This window comes from Onychomys torridus, chromosome 21 (assembly GCF_903995425.1).
Source record: "Onychomys torridus chromosome 21, mOncTor1.1, whole genome shotgun sequence".
NCBI lineage: Eukaryota > Metazoa > Chordata > Mammalia > Rodentia > Cricetidae > Onychomys > Onychomys torridus.
In genome coordinates, this window is record NC_050463.1 from 33,933,958 (window position 1) to 33,954,033 (window position 20,076).

General features: G+C 53.3%; 2 protein-coding genes across 11 annotated transcripts in view; one reads left to right on the top strand and one right to left on the bottom strand.

The window, feature by feature from the left end:
* The window catches only part of Otof (otoferlin), a 100,653-nt gene extending 87,186 nt beyond the window's left edge, over window positions 1–13,467 (top strand). For 2 of the 6 annotated variants that reach the window (XM_036170934.1, XM_036170937.1), the window contains 18 exons: window positions 105–267; window positions 840–910; window positions 2,006–2,035; window positions 2,361–2,492; window positions 2,883–2,949; window positions 4,419–4,549; window positions 4,639–4,773; window positions 4,966–5,103; window positions 5,437–5,564; window positions 5,668–5,838; window positions 6,390–6,550; window positions 7,190–7,332; window positions 7,658–7,746; window positions 9,210–9,308; window positions 9,445–9,686; window positions 10,317–10,495; window positions 10,603–10,703; window positions 12,557–13,467. In XM_036170934.1, the coding sequence (XP_036026827.1) occupies window positions 105–267; window positions 840–910; window positions 2,006–2,035; window positions 2,361–2,492; window positions 2,883–2,949; window positions 4,419–4,549; window positions 4,639–4,773; window positions 4,966–5,103; window positions 5,437–5,564; window positions 5,668–5,838; window positions 6,390–6,550; window positions 7,190–7,332; window positions 7,658–7,746; window positions 9,210–9,308; window positions 9,445–9,686; window positions 10,317–10,495; window positions 10,603–10,703; window positions 12,557–12,737 (2,361 nt within the window). In that variant the 3' untranslated portion in view covers window positions 12,738–13,467. Of the gene's footprint in view, window positions 1–104; window positions 268–779; window positions 911–2,005; window positions 2,036–2,360; window positions 2,493–2,882; window positions 2,950–4,418; window positions 4,550–4,638; window positions 4,774–4,965; window positions 5,104–5,436; window positions 5,565–5,667; window positions 5,839–6,389; window positions 6,551–7,189; window positions 7,333–7,657; window positions 7,747–9,209; window positions 9,309–9,444; window positions 9,687–10,316; window positions 10,496–10,602; window positions 10,704–11,115; window positions 11,319–12,556 lie in introns of all 6 variants that reach the window. The other 4 variants (XM_036170932.1, XM_036170935.1, XM_036170936.1 and 1 more) reach the window with 4 other exon arrangements.
* A 414-nt stretch (window positions 13,468–13,881) lies between these two features.
* Window positions 13,882–20,076, bottom strand: part of Drc1 (dynein regulatory complex subunit 1) — a 32,094-nt gene continuing 25,899 nt past the window's right edge. For 2 of the 5 annotated variants that reach the window (XM_036171141.1, XM_036171137.1), the window contains 4 exons: window positions 19,449–19,535; window positions 16,401–16,684; window positions 16,001–16,144; window positions 15,191–15,693 (listed from right to left, as the gene is read on the bottom strand). In XM_036171141.1, the coding sequence (XP_036027034.1) occupies window positions 15,492–15,693; window positions 16,001–16,144; window positions 16,401–16,684; window positions 19,449–19,535 (717 nt within the window). In that variant the 3' untranslated portion in view covers window positions 15,191–15,491. Of the gene's footprint in view, window positions 13,952–15,190; window positions 15,694–16,000; window positions 16,145–16,400; window positions 16,685–19,448; window positions 19,536–20,076 lie in introns of those variants that run through there. The other 3 variants (XM_036171139.1, XM_036171140.1, XM_036171138.1) reach the window with 3 other exon arrangements.

The following is a 20,076-nucleotide window of genomic DNA, read 5'->3' on the forward strand; positions in this document are numbered from 1 at the left end:
AGAGCCGGGCAGGGCTAGGTCTGACCGGTGTGGCTTGCCTTAGCCAGCCTCCTCGGCCCCTTTTTCTGAGGCAGAGGTTGTAACACGTTACCATCATCTCTCAGGACCTCCCAGAGAATGAGCTACTGCACCCACCTTTGAACATCCGCGTGGTAGACTGCCGGGCTTTTGGACGATACACCCTGGTGGGCTCCCATGCTGTCAGCTCACTGCGGCGCTTCATCTACCGACCCCCGGACCGCTCAGCCCCCAACTGGAACACCACAGGTATACCACCTAAAGACTAGGCCTGGCTTTAGTCAGCTCCTAGAAGGACCCCATCTCACAGTGCAGTTCACGTATCCATCAGGGTTGACTCTAGGCCATCTCTATGGGGCAGCATGGCAGTGTAGTGGGCGGGGGCAGGGTGGGTAGACATCCTTGGGGCCAGAGAAGGCTGCACACAGGCCTGCCCTTCACTCTGAGGCCCACAGCCAGTACTGGACAGGCCCTCAAAAGGCTGAGAGCAGATGACCTCTTCTACCAAGTGATAGAGGAGACCCGGGCCCTCCCTTGGGCATAGCCTCCAGGCCTCACCTCAGTTCTGCTGTCTGGATGCACAATGATCCATCCTTCTCTCCAGATCATTTCCCTTCCTCATGCCCATCTTGTTCTTAAATCTGCCCTGTCACCTCCTCTGCCCTGAGAAAGCTCCAGAATCTGCTGTACTCCGTTCTTCCTACTTTCCTGCTCACTGTGACTCTACTCCTTCTCTGTCGTCTGTCTGTCTCTCTGTCCAGTCAGGCTTCTCCGGGGCTACCACATGCTGTGCAATGGGGGCCCCACTTCTCGCCCCACAGGGGAGGTTGTAGTGAGCATGGAGCCCGAGGTGCCAGTCAAGAAGCTGGAGACCATGGTGAAGCTGGATGCGGTAAGGCGAGCGGCCACCACCACCACCACCACCACCACCACCACCGCCACTGGCCGGGGACACACAAGCACAGGTGGCACATTGGAGAGCCAGGCAGACCTGCCCAGAGCACGCAACCCTGACTTAACTAAGTGTAGTTGTCAAGAGCCAACCTCGATTCACAGGGCACTGTCTGGAAGGGAGCATTGCACACATGTGCATGAACAGATAGCATGTACAGGAGAAATAGTAACAGAGGTGATGACCTGCAGCATTTCATACTTCAGACATGACCCCCTAGGCACTGGACTGTTTATGAGAGAGGTGTGTCTGTCCTGTACGGGGCCATTTTCCATGCCAAGTGATTGCCCTGGAGCCTGGGCTAGGGAAGGATTTCCACAGGGAAGGGCCTATTCCTCTGGCTTTAGGACCAGGAGGGGGTGTCTACCTAGCAGAGGAAGGCCTGTAGGAGAGGGAAGGGTGGGTCAGCCTGCAACCAGCCTCCCTGAGGCCTGGTCTCTGCTCCGAGCCATGAAGGAGCTCCCTCGCAGCCCATTTTCAGCCTCCTGTTCTCTACCTCACTCGATTCACACAGCCTGGGGTATTCCCTCGCTTCTGAGGCCTGGTCTAAAATGCTCTTGCCCTGACCTGGCCAGTGAGTAGAGTCAGGGCTGCCAATGGTCTCTAGAAAGGACAGTGGAAGGCAGCGGGGTCCTGCAGCTCTGGGTGATGCTGCCTGAAGAGCTTGCTGCCCAGGTGCTCAGTTTTGAATATTCTGCTGCCCAGCTCCCCAGCCCTTCCCCATACAGACTCATCATTATTCATAAAAAGCCCCCAGGTGATTCCAAGGTACAGGGATCTAGCAAGCCAGAGGAAATGGCAGAAGCAGCCTCAAGTAGGCCCTTAGTCACCTTAGCAGGCAGCCTGCTCTTGGGAATGGGAAGCGTGCCTTGTGCTCAAAGCAGGGGGCTCCCAGCAGAGAGTAAGCATTGGTCATTGTGTGCACCCACCCTTGTGGCTCCCGGCTTTTCTCACTTCCTGGGCTGGCCTTCTGCCTGCCCCTTCAGTTCTTGGTGGCCAATCCTGTCCTGTCTCCTTGGTTCCTTCCCCCTACAGACTTCTGATGCTGTGGTCAAGGTGGATGTGGTAAGTGTGGGAGCTGTGTGAGGGCCCTAGGGCAAGAGAACCATTCACTGACCCCAGTGCCAGGTCAGAAGGCCAACTTCATGGACCTAGCCATCCTTCCCTGAGTGCCACCCTGCCTTGACCTGCGGCTCACAATGGCAGGCTGTGGTTCTTGTGGGGCTACGGTATCCTCCTCACCACAGCCTTGCCTCCATGGCATTGGTAGCCCCACAGTACTGTGGCTTTCTAGGATCAGATGGCCAGAGTGGGAAGAGATCAGTCAGGGTGCTGGGAAAGGGTGGAAAGCAGGAGAGCCTATGGGATGGTCGCCCTGGCCAACCCCCAGGCTGAAGAGGAGAAGGAGAGGAAGAAGAAGAAAAAGAAAGGCACATCGGACGAGGCAGAGGAAGAGGAACCGGATGAGAGCATGCTGGATTGGTGGTCCAAGTACTTTGCCTCCATCGACACAATGAAGGAGGTGAGGCCTGGGCATGGGCTGGGAGGAGGAACGGGGCAGCAGGTGCCCCAGCTAGAAATCACATCCACCTCTCCAGCTCCTACCCTAACCCAAAGAACCAGCTCCTTCAAGTCTCCCTTCAGAACCCTCCCCTCCTTGGGCTGGGAGACGGTTCATCTTCCTGGCTTTGTCCCCTCTCGTCAGCCGTGTGTCCCACAGAGATCTCTGGCATCTGCATGATGAGCCAGACATCATACTAGATGCTGTGGGGAGTCAAAGATAGGGTGCCATGAACGCCCTGAGCAGCCCCAGGCCTGGGGACCGAATGCACAAGTCAACAGAAGGTGAAGATGCCATTGGCTACGGGGACAATAAATGGAGAGTCAGAGATGCCCCTTCATGTTTTGGCAGCAACATCGACAACATGAGGGCTCTGGAAATGATTTGGAAGAGAAGGAAGAAATGGATACCACTGAGGGTGAGCCCTGGACCCCTGGCATCCAGAACTCTGGATCCCTGCATCCACAACAATGTCTGCTGCTTCCCAGTCCTGGCCTGGGCTCCAAGGATCAAGCCAAGGACCTCTTGTACTGTGGTTTCCACTCTGGTCCATTCAGCAACCATAGCAGCAGGCAGACACATAGAACCATAGAGTATCTGAGCTGGAAGGGACCTCCTCACTGGTTCCACCCATGGTTTTCAATAATCTTTTCCATGGAACAACAGTAGTGCTATTCTGGAGGAGAAAGGGGTTTCTGTGATCAGGTCTGTTTAGGAAATGCTGGTTTAAGCAGGTTCCTTTGTGTGCAAGACGTCTCAGAGCCTTTATGTTAGTATTGATTACATGGGTGTGCGTGCAAGTGTGTATGAGTGTGTGTGTATTGCATGTGAACATAAGAGCCCATGTACCACAACATGCATGTGGAGCTCTGAGGATAACCTCATATGTAACTCCTCACCTCCTATCTTGTTTGAAACAGGCTTTCCCTGCCTCTGTGTATGCCAGGCTAGCTTCCAGGAATTCTCCAGTCTCTACCTCCCATTTCCCCACAGAAGCTCTGGGTTGATAGACACTTGTGCTGTGCATCCAGTCTTTACATGAATTCCTGGGGTTCAAACTTAGGTCCTCACACTTGCAAAGCTTTTTTTTTTTTTTTTTTTTTTTTTTTTTTTTTTTTTTTTTTACCCTCTGATCCATCCCCTTAAGCACTGGTATCATCAATTTTTCAAAGGAAGATACTATCTAAATGATTTCCTCTTCTTCTAAGCATGCCAATGGCACTTATGCCTGGAACCCCACTGGATGCAGCTTGGGAAATGCTAATAGGAAACAATCTTGTTAATATATACCTAGAAAATGATGCCAGATGTGGTGGTGAATATCATTAATCCCAGCACTCAGGAGGCAGAGGCAGGTGGATTTCTGTGAGTTCAAGGCCAGCCTGGTCTACAAAGTGAGTTCCAGGACATATGTACACACACACACACACACACACACACACACACACACACACACACACACAAAGGGAGCAGGCACAGGACCGCACACAAGCCCCTGACTCCAGATCCAACTCCTTCCCCACTCACCGTGCCAAGAGCAGGCAACAGTCTGTGTCCCTATCCCAGGTATGACCTGCTATCTGCATCTCCTCATGGAATGCATTGAGACTGTAACGTTGTCAGGCAGTGGTGGTGCACACTTTTAATCCCAGCACTCAGGAGGCAGAGGCAGGGGGATCTCTGAGTTCAAGGCTAGCCTGGTCTACAGAGTGAGTTCCAGGACATCCAGGGACACACAGAGAAACCCTGTCTCAAACCAAGAGAGGAGAGAGAGAGAGAGACTCCAAAGTTAAATGAAGAAGTAGTGAAGCCGGGTCAGGCTGCCTGCCCTGGCCTGTTCCACACCACACTCCGCTAACTAGAGCCCTCCTTTCTACTTTGGGCCAGGCCTAAAGGGGCCAATGAAGGGCAAGGAGAAGTCCAGGGCTGCAAAGGAGGAGAAAAAGAAGAAAAACCAGAGCCCTGGCCAGGGATCTGAGGCTCCCGAGAAGAAGAAAGCCAAGATTGACGAGCTTAAGGTGAATGTCTGGGAGCAGATCCTGCCCGGGGGAGGAACAGCAGATGGGGCAGGCTGCTGGCATGAGGCCTGACCCCCTGGCCTGTCCAGGTGTACCCTAAGGAGCTAGAGTCAGAGTTTGACAACTTTGAAGACTGGCTGCACACCTTCAACCTACTGCGCGGCAAGACGGGGGATGATGAAGACGGCTCCACAGAGGAGGAACGCATCGTGGGTCGGTTCAAGGTCAGGCGAGGAGCATGGCCCAGCTGTTGATCCCCCCCACACACACAACCCCATTTCTCTACATCTCTACCACTGCCCTCTAAACTGGGCGTTAAGGCCTTGCCATGGTGTGGACCTATACTACTGGCTAGTTGGCCCTGTCCAGGGCAACCTGCAGCCAGCCTTATACCCCCGCCCTATGCCTTGCTCCAGGGTTCCCTCTGTGTGTACAAAGTGCCACTTCCAGAGGATGTATCTCGAGAAGCTGGCTATGACCCCACCTATGGAATGTTTCAGGGCATCCCAAGCAATGACCCCATTAATGTGCTGGTTCGAGTCTATGTGGTCCGGGTAAGACTCCCTTCACATCCCCTCCCTATGAGCGCGCGCACACACACACACACACACACACACACACACACACACACACACACACCCCGGGCCTCCTGCTGGAGGGACTGAGGTAGCTTCGAGACATCAGAAGGACCCCACCGGTCTAGTCCTCATCTTTCTAGAGAGGAAGTGCAGTCCCAGGGACCAGAAGCAGCAACTTCCCTACAACCACACAGTGAGACTTCTGTCTCTAACCCGATGCCTCTGTCCCCACTTTTCAACATCATGGGACCCTCAGGAACAGGGCGAGGGTACCCAAGATTCCACTTAGGCAACACTTACCCTGCCCAGGCCACAGACCTGCATCCGGCTGACATCAATGGCAAAGCAGACCCCTATATCGCCATCAAGCTAGGCAAGACTGACATCCGAGACAAGGAGAACTACATCTCCAAGCAGCTCAACCCCGTCTTTGGGAAGTAAGGCCTTGTGGTAACCTCTCTGCCCACCGTAACCCTCAGTCCTGTCCCCACCCTTTACCAATCTCAGCCTGCAACCCCCTTCCTCACCCCCGCCTGGCAGGTCCTTTGACATCGAGGCCTCCTTCCCAATGGAGTCCATGCTGACAGTGGCCGTGTATGACTGGGATCTGGTGGGCACCGATGATCTCATCGGAGAAACCAAGATTGACTTGGAAAACCGCTTCTACAGCAAGCACCGGGCCACCTGTGGCATTGCGCAGACCTATTCCATGTGCGTGGACAGAGAGGGACCGGTCGCTGGGAGGGGCTGGGGACCAGGCTGAAGGCAGGGAGTGGGGAAGGGGCAGGATGTCCACTGCTTGGGAGTGTTAATTTGGGAAGGTGAACATTCGAGGATTTCTGTTCTGGGTTATGCCTTCACCCCACATACTCTGAGCACAGCCTTAGGGACTGGGTCTGAATATTCCAAGACAGGGTAGGAAGGGGATTCCAAGACAAAGGAGACAGAATGGGGAAAGCAGAAGGGAAGACAGAACAATGTCTCCTGAGCATCTGGGAAGGCCTCTGTTACTTACAGAGCGACCTGGTCAAGTCCCTTCCCTCTCTGGTTATCTGATGCCTCACAAGAGTCCTTGAGGGATGATGGGGTGGTGGATGTCAGGGCCAAAGACAACCAGAAGAGTCAGCCTCCAGCAGCACCGGTGTCCTGGAGCCTCAGGAGGGCCATTGCTGATGGAGGCCATGGCCAGCTGCAGAGAACTGGCCAGAAAGAGCTGCCGCCTGAGATGACCCAGCGTCACATCTGTGTGTCTCCTCCCACAGACATGGCTACAATATCTGGAGGGACCCCATGAAGCCCAGCCAGATCCTAACTCGTCTCTGCAAAGAAGGCAAAGTGGACGGCCCCCACTTTGGTCCCCATGGGAGAGTGAAGGTCTCCAATCGTGTCTTCACGGGGCCTTCAGAGATAGAGGATGAGAACGGTAAGCGGCGTCGAAAGCAGCTGGCAGGCCCCCACTCCAGGGGCTTCAGAGGTCACCAGTGAGCCACACTTCTCTATGGACGACTTCCAGACCTAGTGCACATGTCCCTAAGTGACCCTCTGCTCCATACAGAGCTCCCTCTATTCAGCCTAGCCACTGCCCTGACACCCTCTTCTATACCACTTACCCACACAATGCCGTCTGTCTGTCTGTCTGTCTGTCTCTCTCTCTCTCTCTCATTCATCTCCACGAGCCAGGAAAATATCCCATTCTCCAAATAAGCAAACTGAGACCCAACAAGTTCCAGTTTGGTGACTTGCCCAAGGTCATGCATCTCTCCTGAGGCTGAGTAATGGTGTGGGCCTAGGTCTCCTTGGCTCAAAGCCCCACCCCCTGCTCGCCCCCACTCCTTTCCCAAAGCCTAGTAAACCCAATTCATTAGGTCTCTCTGGGCCCTGTGATGCAACTGAGCCCTTGGCCTTTCTCTCCTGTACCTGTCTCCCTAGCAATAAGATGTAGGTGAGGTAGACAGGTCAAGACTCAAGACTTAGGGTTTTGTGCTCCTAAGCTCCTGGCCCCAGCATAGGTCCCCCGGTTCTGAAGAGGCCCTGTGGATGCACCGACCCATTGCATCCACAGGTCAGAAGAAGCCCACAGATGAGCACGTGGCACTGTCTGCTCTGAGACACTGGGAGGACATCCCCCGAGTGGGCTGCCGCCTTGTACCGGAACACGTGGAGACTAGGCCGCTGCTCAACCCTGACAAGCCAGGCATCGAGCAGGTGATGCGCACATGGCTGGGATCTGGGGTTAGAGATCCTCAACCCGGGATCGTAAGGGTAGAAACAGGGCCCGTGATATTCCCTGTGTCCCCACTGTATTCCCACATGCCTCCCCACCAAGGCCAACTTGAATGGCAAGTGTGTGTTCTGAGAATCACATCAGGGAGCTGGCTCCCCCAGAAGCTGTCACTGGCTATGGGTGACATTATAAGACATCCTTGCATCCGATGGATGGCATGCAGCTTTGGATAGGCCTGGAGAGTGGAGCTCCTTGCGCAGAGGGAATAAGTCACTCAGACATCTGCCACACCCCTCTCTTCCTCAGGGTCGCCTGGAGCTGTGGGTGGATATGTTCCCCATGGACATGCCAGCCCCTGGGACGCCTCTAGACATCTCCCCCAGGAAACCCAAGAAGTGAGATGTCTGGGATGGGCACTACCCCCTTACCCCACCTCGTCTACTTCCCTAGACTCCCCCGAGGATGGAAAGTAGGCCTCACTCCGTCAGTCACTGTCTCTAGGGCCTCAGGTGTGGCCAGTCCCGTCTAGGAGAGACACAAACCAACCTATGAGTTTTGGGGCCTGTTCTAGGTGGGGCAACACCTGCTCTGACCACAGTGAATGAGATGACCCACACCCCAGCACCCTCCTGCACTTGCTGACCCCTCACAAAGACATGTCCTCTCCCCACACCTGCCTGCGCTCACAGCCCTTGGCCATATGTGTTCCTAGAGGCACACATCAGAGCCTGTTCCGTACCGCCATCACTACATTTTACCAGCCTTTCTTCCGGGCGACTGTGTCAGTGTAAGCGGAGTGAATGCCTGGAAAAGGCCAGAGGTGGTGGGTGGAAGGGGGTCCCATCTGGAGCTAAGCCACCTGCCTCCCCTAGGTGGTCTTGGTCCTGGAACTCAGTGTCCCCCAATAAGGTGGCAGGACGGTCACTGTAGCTTGGACATCGTCAGCTCTTAGATTTGGGGTCAACTGTCTGGGCATACAAAGCTGTCTGTTTTCTTGTTTTCAAGCCCTGATGGGGCCATCTTTAATTTCTTCATTGATTTTTCTTTTCTGGCAATCCTGGGGATTGAACCCAGGGCCTCTACCACTGAGCCACAGCCCTAGCCCTTGTTTCTTGACGATCTTTAACCGGGGGTGGGGCTTGTATTTCCATCTTGGTCCGGCCACAGCAAATAGTGCAGCCAGCTCCACCTGAAAACAACCTTCCAGACCTGTGCCTGGTAGCCTGCTATTCCAGGCTTTACCACAAGGGGGTAACCCAACCCAACACAGAGACACTCTGGTGTCCCGCTGTTCCAGAGAGCCACATTCCCACCCATGTTTAAGTGGGTGACTCAGCCTCACTCCTACAGTTGAAATGTAACGACCTCATTTGTAATTACAAGCAAAACGCACAGGGGACGTCCTCTTTGAGGACAAGGATGGAAAGGAACCCAGAGTCCATGGGCTTCCACCTCAGGCCACTGCGCTTAACTAGGGACTTCTTAGAAATAGGGCAAAACCCTGGCCCCCCAGAGATGCACAGACAGCATATGTTACCTGCTCCACTGCAGCCGCCCCAGGAGCCCACATGCCTCTCCCTACTCCCCATCCCTAGCTTTACTTCCCAACAGTGTGCTTGAGTGTCTGCTCCGGACTGACTGCTGCTCCCGTCTCAGCCTGTGTTGAGATCTAGCCCACCAGGGCCCTACTGGACAGAAACTCCTTCTAGTCTCCTCCACCGCTCTCCCAGCCTACTCAAGTCCCCAGGGCTTCTCATACCAACATATCAAGAGCCCCCCACCCTGACCCTGACCCGGCCCCGGGACCTGGGACAAGCCCTACCCCAGGTTGCTGATGGGCCTCCCTTTTCCTGTCCAGGTACGAGCTGCGGGTCATCGTGTGGAACACAGATGAGGTGGTCTTAGAGGATGACGATTTCTTCACGGGAGAGAAGTCCAGTGACATTTTCGTGCGGGGGTGGGTGACTGTCACGGCCCTGGGAGAGGCTGAGTTGGGCATACCCACTTTCCCTGGAGAATGGATAAGGGGGTTCTGGGGTGGGGTGAGGCCCCAGGGGTGTGGCCACAGAGCTGGAGCAGGTGACTCCCAGCAGGTGGCTGAAGGGCCAGCAGGAGGACAAGCAGGACACAGATGTCCACTACCACTCCCTCACTGGTGAGGGCAACTTCAACTGGAGATACCTGTTCCCCTTCGACTATCTGGCAGCTGAAGAGAAGATTGTTATGTCTAAGAAGGAGTCAATGTTCTCCTGGGATGAGACGGAATATAAGATCCCTGCACGGCTCACCCTACAGATCTGGGATGCTGACCACTTCTCTGCTGATGACTTCCTGGGTACCAAGCCGAGCAAGGCCTAGGGCCCAGACCATAGCGGCAGGGGTGGGCAGGCTGAGTCCATGGGAGAGGGAGTCCACCTAGTCCCCAGAGTGAGAGATAGCACACGGGGAATCTTGCCTCTTCAAGAATCTGCCCAGTTACTTCTTTTCGGTTTTTGTTTTGTTTTTTTGGAGACAGGGTTTCTCTGTGTAGTTTTGGTGACTGTCCTGGATTTTGCTCTGTAGACCAGGCTGGCCTCGAACTCACAGAGATCCGCCTGGCTCTGCCTCCCAAATGCTGGGATTAAAGGCATGCACCACCACCACCCAGCCCCAGTTACTTCTCAGGGTCATAACTGGAGCAACCAGGAACTCTGGGTATACTAGGGAGGCAGGATAAATACTGGTGGAAGCCAGCAAGGATCCCTAAGGAGGCAGATTTCCCTGAGCCTCAGGGTACCAAACTCTACCTGCATCTGCAAGCCTGGATTTGGTACAGTGTGGTCAGTAGATGGACAACAGCCGGGATGAAGGTGGCAGATGCTTAGAGACACTCTTACGCTAAGAGCCCCAGCAATGGAGTAGGGGTAGAAAGGAAGGAGGCAGGGTAGTCCCCGCCCACCTAAAACTGACTCTGATGTTGCCACAGGGGCCATTGAGCTGGACCTGAACCGGTTCCCGAGGGGCGCTAAGACAGCCAAGCAGTGCACCATGGAGATGGCCACTGGGGAGGTGGATGTACCCCTGGTTTCCATCTTTAAACAGAAGCGTGTCAAAGGCTGGTGGCCCCTCCTTGCCCGAAATGAGAATGATGAGTTTGAGCTCACGGTGGGTACTGCTTCCTGCTAGGGTGTAGACCTATGTGGGCCAGGCTGGGATACTGAGGGTCTAGCACCATGGCCTAGACACTGGAACTCTTCTGTCCTTTCCTTCAGGGCAAAGTGGAGGCGGAGCTACACTTACTAACAGCAGAGGAGGCTGAGAAGAATCCGGTGGGCCTGGCCCGCAATGAACCTGACCCCCTAGAAAAACCCAAGTGAGTGTCCTGCCTGCCTAGACTCCCAGACACACTACGTCATGGGGGGAGGGGGCAGAAAAGAGGGCCCAGACCCTTCTGTCTTCTTGCCCCGACTCCACGGGGCCCACTTTGCCCCTTCCCTCAACCCTGAAGTCTACCTCCCCTCTCTGAACCAAAGGAAGAGCTGACCGCAAAAGAAAGCTGTTCCTTTCCGGGGAAGCCTCCCCTGACCACGTGGTCCCGAACCCCCAGTCCCGTGATATCGGTTCTTCCTAGTTTTTGACAAGGACGAGCACTCCAATGGTGGCCAGATTCGGTGGCCCAAAACTCAGCTTGGTGCTGGTGGGGCGTCCTCAGCGGAGGCCCCTTGTCAAGCCCGTTCCCACCCCTGACTTTTCTCTATGCTCATCTGCTCTTCCCAATGCCCCAGTCGGCCCGACACGAGCTTCATCTGGTTCTTGAACCCTCTCAAGTCTGCCCGCTACTTCCTGTGGCACACCTATCGCTGGCTGCTCCTCAAGCTCCTGCTCCTGCTCCTCCTCTTGCTGCTGCTCGCTCTGTTCCTCTACTCTCTGCCTGGCTACCTAGCCAAGAAGATCCTCGGGGCCTGAGCCCCGCAGCCTCCTACACCCGGTACTTCCTCCTTCCGCCTCTGGACAAGGGCTGGGTCAACATGCGGGACACACTCAAAACACACACAGACACGCGTTTAAGTTCGGATGTGTGCACACAGTGCACACACATACAGAAGCACACTCGTGCACATAAGCATACACGGATGATCACAAGCACATATGGGCATCCACGTAAACATGCACTGCGACTTTCAAACCTTCGAAACCTAATACTCTCAGAACCAGAAATATATCCTGTGTTTCTGGGGCCAAACACAGGAGGATTTCTTCGGCTTGTTAGCTGCCAAGTTCAGAGGGACCCTTGCTTAAGGAGAGAGATACAGCACTAGGGTCCCCTCTGGCCTCCATGCACGTACAGAGGTGTGCCCAATGGTGCACACACATGTATATCCAACACGTTGATTTTATACTGTGACATTTTATGGAGCCTGCTGATCTTGTGGCACACGTGGCAGACAGTAGAGGTTGACAAGGGGACCTTGGCAAGGAAACTGCAGAAGGCAGGGCCTGTTAGCACCCTGATGGTGGGCAGGCCAGAAAGGCTTAGGCACAGCACTCAAGCTGCTTGAATGCTTGCTATAGACATTCTCTGTTGGCTTATCAGAGAGGGAGAGTTTGAGAGCTAGGGATGGGATGTAGCTCAGCTGGTGGAATGTTTGCCCAGCACTGCAGAAAGCCTTGGGTTCAATGCCCAGCAATACATAAACCACAGGTAGCGATGCAGGCCTGTTATCCCAGCCCTCAGTTAGTAGAGGCAGGCAGATAAGTCAAAAGTCATCTGTGGCTACATAGTACAAGGCCAGCCTAGGATAATTGAGACCTTGTCCCAAAAGGAAGGAAGGAAGGAAGGCAGGCAGGCTGAGCAATTCTGAGTTCCTGAGACTCTGGGGAGACAGGCGCCGGCATGATGGAATGAATGCTAAGTACAAGAGCTTAAGAACACCATGCATGGCCTGCAATACCCATTACTCGGCATCAGTTCATGACTGCAAGCAATCAGGTTGAGGCTGGGTGGGCTGTCCCTGACAAAACTGCCTCCTAGGCTCAGGGCAGAGCTGGGGCAGCAGAGGCCTCACAGAGAGGACATAGCTTAAAAGCTGGCAAGCTGATACTAGCTATGGGCTCCGCCCTGGCTCCAGCCCTCACTCTGCCTGCAGAAGAACAGAGAGAGGAGCCCTGCGTGGGTGGCTCATGCCTGCTGTCTGACAGGCCCCTCCCACCTTCTCCCCACCCTAGCCGGCCTGACACAGCCTTCGTCTGGTTCCTGAACCCACTCAAGTCTATCAAGTACCTCATCTGCACCCGGTACAAGTGGCTGATCATCAAGATTGTGCTGGCGTTGCTGGGGCTGCTGATGCTGGGCCTCTTCCTCTACAGCCTCCCAGGCTACATGGTCAAGAAGCTCCTAGGAGCATGAAGCATCCCCTGCCCCCCCCCCATCCCTCTAGGGGATGCTTCATTTGCCTTCCCCTGGCCTGGACTCTCTCCCAACTCCCTGAGGAGCCCTACCACCCCTGCCAGCCTTGAACAAGACACCTGCTTGCTGGGCTTGCCGTCCCCACCCCACACCCAAACTGCCGCTTGCCTGGTCTTGCCCCAGTCCTGCCTGGGGTTTGGAGCAGCTGGAATTGGTGGCGTCCAAAAAGCAGATACCCTCTTGCCCCACCTTCTAAGGCGTCATGCTCCCTCTGCCCAACTCCAAGAGTGGCAGGGGCCCAACCCTCCCTTGGGCGTTTCAAATCTTGGGTTAAGGCTCCAGGGAAATTAACCAAGGAACATGGGGCAGTGCTCAAAGCTTTGAAATGTAGGAACAAGTGGGAAGCACCAGAAACGCCAGCAGAAGCGATGATGTCGACGCACCTCTCTTCAAAGAAGCCAGCTAGCTGCTCCTGCGCATGCTCTCCCCTTGGCTCCTCCACCTTCCCACAGGCTGCAGCCTAGCCTGAGGCTTCCCATTCCTCGGGGCCAGTGTGTGCTAGCCAGTATGCAAGCTCCAAGAGTGAACCCGGTGCCCTAGGCAGCCCTGTGAAGCTTGATGGCAGCCACAGCCAGGAATCTACACTACGAATGCTACCCCTCTGCCTCTGCCAGTCTGCTGCTTGCTTTTCCTTTCTTGAGTGTGATTTTTTTTCTCTTAATAAAATAAACCCTGAGGCCGAAGTGGAGGATGGGTTTGGGAGGGGATGGTAGAACTGGGGGAGCAGCATTTCAGGTAGGCTTCAGGCCCAGCTGCCGATAGAAGAGCCTCCCTCCACAGCCCATAGGGCACACACCATGGTGGACCCAGAGGCCCCCAAAGGATGGAGAACATTCTTCAGCTAGGAGATAATCTGAAGGCATACAACTCCAAAGCCCCAGAGAAGCCAGCAATTTCCCCAAGAGCAGAAAGGCAGCCGAGTGCTAGTCTCGTCTCCTTAAAGGCATTAGGCCTAAGCTTTCAAAGATTTTATTAGAACTGTGGGGACTGTTGCTGCCTTATTTTGGCAGGCAGATACAGCTCTGGAAAACCCAGGGTGGGCCCAGGCTCTCGGGTGACAGGTGGGAACTCTAGACACCAGGCGTGCAGACACATCTTTATTTTGCGGGCATCCGGAAGCTTTGGGTTGGAGGAATCTGCAGTTCAGTATTTACCTGGAAATTAGAGGATGGAGGTCGTTCTCTCGCTTTCTGGGACGGCTCAGGTGCGGATGCTGGCTCTCCCATCGTCCCACCCCTGCAAGCATTGCTTCTCCAAAGCAGAGAGGCCTCAGGTCCCGGAGGGTGCCAGGGCTTCCTGTTTGACTTCAGGGAGCGACTTCCAGGAGCGTCCTTTCTCCACCCATCCCCTTAAACTTCTCCTCTCCCCTCTCTATTGTTTCCTCAGTCTATCCGTGCCCCCCCCATCTCCATCCTCTTGTACACAGAAACAGCCATGGAAACAGGGCCATTTGTCTCCAAACATCTTGAGTCCTGGCATGGGCCAAGAAGCCGCCATGATGCCAAGATTCACCCCACCTACCTTCCAGGTGTGGCCTGGGACCTGAGACCAGGTTGGAGCCATATATCCCCTACACTTGGACAAGGGACTGGAGATTGTCATGGCCCTCTTGGCCTGGGACTCAGCACCACCCTGAAAGTATCCCTCCACAGCCACAGAGTATGTGCAGCCAGGCCACAGGACTTCCCCTTCCTCCCCTGGCCAGTCCATGGGAACGAGTTACAGTTATCACTGGAGGGGGACACCCTAACAGCACAGAATCTGCTCCCCCACTCACCGAGAACCTCAGTCATAGCCTAGGGAGCTGGTCTGGCAGAGGGGGAGAAACTCAATGCTCCTGGGAGCTTCACCAAATCTCCAGGCTGGCTTTTCTTTTTGAACCGGGGAGGACAGTTTCTACCTAGCTCCCTGGCAGGTTGTTAGGACTTTACAACCCCTGGGGGGTTCTGGAACCTGGAAGCTACTTCTGGACTTGGTATGGTTCTTTAAGGAGTAATTATGGCCGGGCATGGTGGAACACGCCTTTGGTCCCAGCACTTGGGAAGCAGAGGTAGATGGATCTCTGAGTTTGAGGCCAGCCTGGTCTACAGAGCGAGTTCCAGGACAGCCGGGGCTATTTAGAGAGATGATCCTGAGTCAGTGAGATGGCTCAGCAGGAAAGGCACTTCCTGCCAAGCCTGACTTCCTAGTCCTATCCCTGGGACCCACATGGTGGAAGGAGAAAATTGATTCCCCAATGCTGTCCTCTGATCTCCACATGTGTGCCATGGTATGCAGACAGACAGACAGAGAGAGACAGAGAGAGAGAGACAGAGAGAGATTAAGAATGAGTCTATGATTGGGAGGCTGAGACAGACAAATTGCCATGAGTTCAAGGCAAGCCTGAACTACAACATGCAAGCTAAGAGAAGGGGAGGGAGCAGACGTAGCTCAGTTTGTAGAGCGCCAGCCTAACATTCACGAGAGGCCTAGGCTTGATCTGTACTGCACACACAGGGTGCAGTGCCTCATGCCTGTAACCCCAGCTCCCCAAGATGAAAGCAGGATATTGGAACTTCAGGGTCATCCTTGGCTACATATGGAGTTTGAGGGCAGCCTAGGCTACCTGACACATGGCATCAAAAAATTAAGACAAAATTAAAAATCGAAAGAGCAGTCACAACAGAGTGGTACCATGACATCAAAGGGACAGAGTTACAGGCTTTCTGGCCTTAGACAGCACTTGCTGGCAACTGTCCCCTCCTGGGGTATGGTTCCTGATCTTGCTCCAGCCCCCCACATCCTGCCACTCACCTTGGCCTGGAGATACTGCTGCAGCAGAGACTGCATCTCGGCGTTCTGCTGCTCCAGAGACTCATTCTCCATCAGCATCTTGGCCCTGTCGGTCAGCACAAGGCTGTGGGGGGTGGGGATGGGGCAGAAGCAGCAGGTCAGACAGAGGCCAGCTCGGTCTTCCGTCCTCTACGGATTCGAAGCCAGGCCCTGGGTGTTTCTGCTCTGGCTGCAAGTAGAGGGAGAACTGGACACTTCCCTTTCTCCCGGGCTAGCAGGGACAGACGAGGAGATGGGGACTAGAGATGCTGCCACCTGCCACCACCTACCACCTCAAACTGTACGAGCCTGGGAGACACAGCCGTGGCTCCGGACAGAATCGTCCCCATAGACCACCCCGGCTCCCAGCCCTTCCAAGCTCTGATACTGACTGATATTTCTCCAAGGCCTTGTAGAGCGCATCCCAGAGGCTCTGCTTGGAGAAAGGGATGACAGTGGCCAGGGATCCCCAGTACTCGGTGTCCTTGGAGTTATTTTGGATCTCTTTCTTCATTCTCAGTACTGGCCGGGTGTCCCTGAAAGTCAAAACCAGGTGGTGGGTGCCACAGTCGCCATCTGACACCCTAGTCTCCCAAGCAATGCCAGTCATGGTACCGAAGTCAGTCACGTAATTGCTGATGTTTAAAAAAGTGTGTGTGTGTGTGTGTGTGTGTGTGTGTGTGCGCACACAAGTGTGCATGCACATATTCACCACCCATTTTCCACTAACTCGCCACTGATTGCCTCCCAGTCTCCTAGCCCCTGGGTCTCAGGCAAGTCCTCCATCACTACCGTGCTGCTGCATACTTGGGCTTCTTCAGCCCCATGACGAAGGCCTCCAGAATCTTGAGAACATCATTGGGGTGGATGAGCCTGGGGGAAGATAGGTCTTCCTTCTCTTTCAACATCCTGTCCACAAGGCTCTCATTGTCGCCTCCATGGACCCCCTGCTCTGTGAACTCCAGCTCCGATTTGGACACCATGCTCTTCCTGTCTGCCTGGGACATCATGCTCAAACGCTCCAGCTGGGACATCAGGCTTGTGCGCGCTGTGTTAGTTTGAATGGAGGTGCTGTACTGGAAGAGAGGGACATGGTTGGCTGAGTGGAGGTGCTGTACTGGAGAGAGAGAGACATGGTTGGCTGAGTGGAGGTGCTGTACTGGAGAGAGAGAGACATGGTTGGCTGTGCGCTGGTGATTCCCAAACACGGCGTGACAAGAAACAGGAGAAGAAACCAAAGCAAGCTTCCAGAAAACTTGAGATGGACACACTTACATAAAGACAGAAGGCAGGCAGGTGAGTAAAGGGGTACACAGGGCCCTGAAATGAGCGCTGCATTCTGTCTCTGAATCCAGGTCACCGGTGTTCACTGTATTGATAGTCATGTGATCCAATGCTATAAATACCCTTTGACTCATAATACAGAATCAACTCTGGTATAACTTTTAAATTTAAATAGTCTTTCTTTTACAGTCTCCCAATCCCATTGCATTCAGTTTACCTTTGCACAGGCACACTGATGATAGCAAGCTTCTTATGCAGCAAGTGTGTCCCCTGGGGGCGGGGAATAAAAGCTATTTTTGAGACACGATCTTGTTACACAGAGGTCAGGCTGGTCTCAAACTCATGACCCCCCTGCCTCAGCTGGGGATTCCAAGTGCACACCACTGTACTCGCCAAAAAAAAAAAAAAAAAAAAAAAGCATGTCTCTGACCAAACCCATACATACCTTCCCTTCTTGCTTTTAATTATATTTATTTGTGAGGGAGGGGCACATGTGTGGAGATCAGAGGACAACATGTGGGAATCTGCTGTCTTCATTCACCACGCAGGTCCCAGAAACTCAGTCCAGGCTGTTGGGCGTGGTGACATGTGCCTCTACCTACCCAGCCATAGTTCTGGCTTCCTTGCTGTCTTTATATAGATCTTTGTACATGTTCTGTACTTTGCTTTTTTCACAGGCCAACCAACCTTATGGATTTTTCATATAATCATAAAAGAACTTCCTTGGTCTTTGTTTTGTAGTTGAGTACTGTCCCATTGTGTGAGCACACCGTGAGTTATTAAATACATTCCTTAAGCATGAAACTCAAATAATGCTGCAATTTAAAAAAAAAAAACACTATAATATATGGGCTGGAGAGATGGCTCAGTGATTAAGAACACTGGCTGCCCTTCCAGAGAACTGGGATTCAGTTCCCACAGGGCAGCTCATAACTGCCTGTAAATCCAGTTTCAGGAGATCTGACACCTTCACAGAGACATACATATAAGCAAAACACAAAAGCACATGAAATAAATTATTTTTAGAAAACTAGAATCTACATATAGTTCCAACTGCATTAAGCAGTGTATCCAGGAGTATGCCTTTATCTCACACCACTTGAAAGGTAGAGGTAGGAGAGTTTTAAATTCAAGGTCATCCTCTGATACACAGAGACCAGCCTGGGCTACATAAGACTTTGTCTTAAAAAAAAAAAAAAAAAAAAAAGAATGAAAAGAAAAAGTCAAGATTATTTCTATATTAAGATATAAGATACATATTCTGTATTAAGATCTATCTATAGAACAAAATCCTAGGAGATTTGTGAAGTATATAGTTTGATGCCGTCAAGCCGTCCTCAGGAAGGTGAGAGCCCTCACACTCCCACCAGGTTTTAAGTGTGCCAGCATGCAGAGCATCGGTTATATGTTCGCAGAGGTCAAGCTCTGCTGTTAATCCGACAGGCAGAAAGAAGCTGGGCAGTTCTCGCTTGTGCGGCCCTTCTTACAAGGAAAGCCGATCGCGTGTTAGAAGCTGCGGGTCCTGGTCCAGGGGTGGTAATAATTCACACCTGTCATCCCAGACTTCAGATGGTGATGGAGGACAGCCTGAGCTAGATGATGAGACTGTCCCACTCCCGCCGCCTCCTCCTCCATGTACTGAGAAAATAGGCCTGCATCGCCATGCATGGTTGATGTAGTGCTATGGAGCAAACCCAGGGCTCCATGCATGCTAGGCAAGTACCTTCCAAATAAGCTACATTCCCCAGCCCTTGGGCACTCTCTTTCTGAAGGCTGTCAGGAAACTCACCCTGGTGCTAACACCACTAAAAACATTTTTAAATTAAAAGCTTGTAACTTTTAATAATTTATTTACTTGTACTTTATTTGCATTGGTGCATTACCTGCACATATGTCTATATGAGGGTGTTAGATGTATGTCTATGTGAGGGTGTCAGATCTTGGGAGTTATAAACAGTTGTGAGCTGCTATGTGGGTGCTGGGAATTGAACTCAGGTCCTCTGGAAGAGCCCTTAACCGCTGAGCCATCTCTCCAGCCCCTAAAAGCTTGTAACTTTTAACATGACTCTCCAGAATAGTTGCTCTTTGCATCTCATACTGAAATTATTTACAGCGTAATATTCACAGTGCTACACATGAGCCCTGCTTCATAGGAGAGTGTGATAGATCAAATATGTAGAGTGTGACGCATTCAGATTTCACAGTGGTTAAAGTCTGGTTTTGAAGAAAGCCCTTGGGCCTCAATATAGAGCAACATCCCATCCCTCCCCCAGGCACTCTGCCCTTTGTAAATAGGAAAAGCAGTAGTTAAACTAATGCTATTAGCCATTCCTGGCACAGACACCCCCAATGCCCCCCAGACCCAGTGCCAGTGCTCACTCTACCATATTCCCTCAAATAGCTACCAGAGAAGACGACACAGTGGAGGGATGTGCCTTGTCAAAACACAGGGCACACGTCACAGACAGAGGCTGAGTGAAAAGACAGCCAGGAGCCCGTGGGGAAGCAAAACCTCTGGAGAAATGAAGCGCTTCCCTCAGCTGCACCCTGTCCAACCTGAGCAGAGGATAATCGATGGGCTCGGTATTGAAGGAAGAAGTTCACCAGCTTGTACAGGTCATCCTCACTTTCAATTCCCAGGGCCTGAGGAGAAAAAGAAAAAAAAAAAAAGATGGCCGCTCAGAGGCCTCACCAAACAGGCCTTGAACTCGGGGTGCTCATAGACCCTCTGCTCCTCTGAACCAGAGTCAGTGGCTCTCCTCAGCATCCCTGGAGCCCAAATAGAGGTCCAGGGTGAGAACTGGAAGATGGAGTGAACTGGAACCATCGGAACACTGGAGCAAAGCCCAGAGTCAGGAGGGGGCTCCATACGTCATGACCCCAAGAGGGGAGGGGGCTCCACACATCATGACCCCAAGAGGGGAGGGGAGTCTACACATCATGACCCCAAGAGGGGAGGGGGCTCCACACATCATGACCCCAAGAGGGGAGGGGGGTCCACACATCATGACCCCAAGAGGGGAGGGGGCTCCACATGTCATGACCCCAAGAGGGGAGGGGGGTCCACACATCATGATTCCAAGGAGGCCAGGGAAGGGAGGCTCCACACATCATAACACCAAGGGAGAGAGGGAGGACTCAACATATCATAACACACCAAGGTGGCGGGGGGGGGGGGGGGGGG